This window comes from Aplysia californica, unplaced genomic scaffold (assembly GCF_000002075.1).
Source record: "Aplysia californica isolate F4 #8 unplaced genomic scaffold, AplCal3.0 scaffold00768, whole genome shotgun sequence".
In the NCBI taxonomy this organism is placed as follows: domain Eukaryota; kingdom Metazoa; phylum Mollusca; class Gastropoda; order Aplysiida; family Aplysiidae; genus Aplysia; species Aplysia californica.
Window position 1 is genome coordinate 108,792 of NW_004798038.1, and position 3,569 is coordinate 112,360.

At 40.0% G+C, this 3,569-nt stretch overlaps 1 protein-coding gene across 1 annotated transcript in view; it reads right to left on the minus strand.

The window, feature by feature from the left end:
• LOC101849007 (solute carrier family 22 member 16-like) overlaps window positions 1-2,980 on the minus strand; it is a 34,583-nt gene extending 31,603 nt beyond the window's left edge. The window contains exons 1-3 of the mRNA XM_005109339.1: window positions 2,959-2,980; window positions 2,390-2,551; window positions 628-827 (exon numbers count right to left, since the gene is read on the minus strand). Of these exons, the coding sequence (XP_005109396.1) occupies window positions 628-827; window positions 2,390-2,551; window positions 2,959-2,980 (384 nt within the window). The remainder of the gene's footprint in view (window positions 1-627; window positions 828-2,389; window positions 2,552-2,958) is intronic.
• Window positions 2,981-3,569: the final 589 nt, after the last annotated feature.

A 3,569-nucleotide genomic window follows, 5' to 3' on the forward strand; every position in this document is an offset into this window, starting at 1 on the left:
GTCCTTGAAAGCGACCATATTTTATGGAGGCAGGTTGAGAAATTGATTCTCTGCCTTGGTTTGCTCCTTCTCTCTTATCAGACATAATCTGTCGTCCTCATTTCTCTCTCATTTCTTTTTTTTTTTTATGTATGTTACTTTCTAGCAAAACCTCTAATCGTCGGCCCTTATTTTGGGAGGACTTCCGTAACGAGCGACCACTATTTATTCAAGATTGTACTTGTTCATCACCACAATTCTTATGGGAGACCGAAAGCCACTGTTATACTACCTGGACATGACAAAATTACGGTCCTTTTATATTATTTTGACATATTCCATTTGTCTTTTAAGTGTTGTGAAACTCTTAATAAAAAATTATTTTTTTGGGTCCCGTGTCCTGATTTTGGTGCTGATATTTGTAGGTTATGTAAAAATGTATTGACAAGATGCAAATTGTTCTGTTTCAAGAAAAAAGAAAAAAGAAAAAGAAAGAAAGAAAAGAGGGAATTATTCAGTTGATGATGATGACGATGATGATGATGATGATGATGATGATGATGATGATGATGATGATGATGATGATGATGATGATGATGATGATGAGACGAACCTCCTACTAAAACTAAAACGAATCCTTGAACCTACTTGTGACACAGCTGAGGCGTCTACAGGAAGGTCATAGTGCATGCCGAACAAACAGTTCTCCTCGGCCACCAGAGAGCCGTTAGACCGTACCACAATGCTGCAGGTCTCATACGTGTACGTCACATTGTCCAGATCCTGGAACTTGCTGTAGAAGGCGGAGCCGTTAGGAGGCGGTGCGCACTGATGTGGTACTTGGCGACCTGAGCACGGAGAGTACATCAGTTCTTTTATTTCATTACTTAGTATTTTGGTAAGTGTTATACGGCACTCGCAACTGCATTTTTAAGGTCATATGAGCGCGCGGGACACATTATACAGTTGGTAGGAAATTTTGAATTTTGCCCTGGTGGCGGCCAAAGCCTACTCTTATCGATTTTAGACCACCAAGAAATCTTTAACTGGTACAACGTGCACACGGGACCTCCGATATTTTTTCGCCCTTGTCCGAGAAGGCTAGGTGTAGATCTTTCCTACCGGAAGATCAGGGCTGTAGCTTAAAGACAGTAGTAAGAATGGGCCAAGGAGTAGCAGTAGAAAGGCTGCAGAAAGAGTCAGGTGCCCAGAGGAGAGGGCAAAGGAGGTGAGGGGGTTAGGGCCGAAAGTGGAGTCGAAAGCAGACGACAGAACATTACTAGAGAGCAGGAAAAGAGATGGAAGAAGACAATTTTAGAGAAGACAATTTTTCCGTAGCAGCCCGGCTTCGAATCCGAGACCTTTGAATGAGAGGCGAAGACTTTAGCCTCTAGGCAACAAGACCCCTAGATCATTTCAGTTGAAAGGAATTGCAAGTTTGTACTAGTACTAGCAGGCCGAAAAAAACGGGAAAAATTAAAAACCTACTTGAGGCAATCGCCACCCCTTTCCCTCTCCGAAACTACTCATGTAAAACTCAAAGACAGAATATTTTTAAATAGATAGATTGTGTGTAACATGAACTTTGCTTTTTATTGGACAGCCCTCGTAGACACTGGCTACTTAATACATCAATCTGAAGCTAAGAACTAATTATCATAATTTATTTCACAGCACGATAGAAATAGGTGTTCGTCCATTTTTGGGGCATACAAGCTTATTGTTATTGTCTTAAATTGAGTTACCTTGCCTTGCTTTTAATGAAAAATACCCATCTATCATGAAATTGTGAACACCTTTAAGAGTTCTGATCAGGAAACAACTCATATTAACATATGCTTAGGGGTCAGCTTTAAAGATATACAAGTCACCAACAGCTAAACCCAAGAGACGACTAAAAAACAGGGTTGGGCTTGATTTTTTAAAAGTATAATTGTGAGGTAGCGTGGTGGAATCAAGCTCTCGTCAAAATAATCAAATTGAAGAAACTTGCATTTTTCCGCAGGTTTGTGGATTTTTATCAAAGTTTTTGTTTTTTGGCTCAACACTTTTCATGCACATTAAAAAACTTATTTCTGTGTGGATTTTTCTGAAATACGTTGATTAAAGACACAAAAGATGAACATTTTCAGTTACCACGAGCTCTTAAGCTTAGGGAATAACGAATCTTTGGCGGCCAATTTCTCACTAATTTTACCTCTGAAAACAGATGACCCCCACCTCCTTCATTCTCCAATATCTCGACTTGTATTTAAGATAAAAAGATTTTTTCCCCATCAAAGTAAAGACAATTGAACAAGCTTTAAGATGATACCAATAACTCTATGTGCCCAAAAATTGACGAGAGCCTGATTCCACCACGCTGCTTCACAATTAACTATTGACAAAGACAAGAGAAGAAAAAACTCACACGTGAAGACGTTGCTGAGGAGTTGGATGGCGGCAGCGAGCGTGGGGCTGATAGATACCACCATCTGGATGATCTGATATTTGCCAGTGGCGCCCAGAGCCAGGAGCACGTTGTCCACGTGAAGGGCTCTTTGGTCAGCCATGACGTCACAGCGGGTCAGCTCTGAAAGAAGAACAAATCAGTTCTGTTAGACCTGGAACGTGAGTGGTTAGCCTGTGCTCTAGGGAGGTCGGCTCTTTCTTTTTTTTTTCTATCTTACATCTATTGTCCTTATCTCTTCACCTTCTCTTCTCCTTGGCTCCTTCTCACTGCAGCTGTCTTTCAATCACACCCCTGATCTTCTGGTAGGAAAGATCCGCACCTATACTTTTCATGCAAGGGCGAAAGATCTCGGAGGTCCCATGTGCGAGTTGTGCCAGGTTAAAGATCCTTTGGTGGCCCAAAATCGATAAAAGTAATCTCCGGCCGACACTCGGGAAGAATTCAAAATTCCCTACGAACTAAAATGTTTAATGTGTCAGGCGCGCTCATATGACCTTATGCAGGTTCGAGCACCGTACAACACTTACCAAAACAAAAATATTCTTGCATCTTGATCATTTAGGGGCATTCTCATCAGATTGCCGAAACACTTAATTCTTTCATTTTCAATGTTCCACGACTGATTTGGATAGTTTCGTTTTTTTATCGAGGGTATCCTTGTGACATTAGGCCTTTCATTTCACAAGCAATGATCTTCCATTTTTGTGCACGGTTTAGGTGGCATTTGTGGAAGAAATACGTGAGGCATCGTTGTAGAATCCGGCTCTCGTCACTTTTTGTGCATGTAGAGTTATTGGAATTATCTTAAAGCTAGTTCACTTGTCTTTATTTGAATGAAAAAAATATCCATTTATCTTGAAAACAAGTCGAGATATTTGAGAATGAAGGAGGTGGGGGTCACCTGTTTTCAAAGGTAAAATTAGTGAGAAAATGGCCGCTTAAGATTAGTTATTTCCTTAGCTTAAAAATCCATGGTAACTGAAAATTTACATTTTTTGTGCCTTTAATTTTTCAGAAAAATCCACAGAGAAATTAGTTGAATAATGGGCATGAAAGGTGTTTAACCAAAAAACAAAAATTTGATAAAAATTCAGAAACCTGCAGAAAAATGCACGTTTCTTCACTTTGATTATTTTGA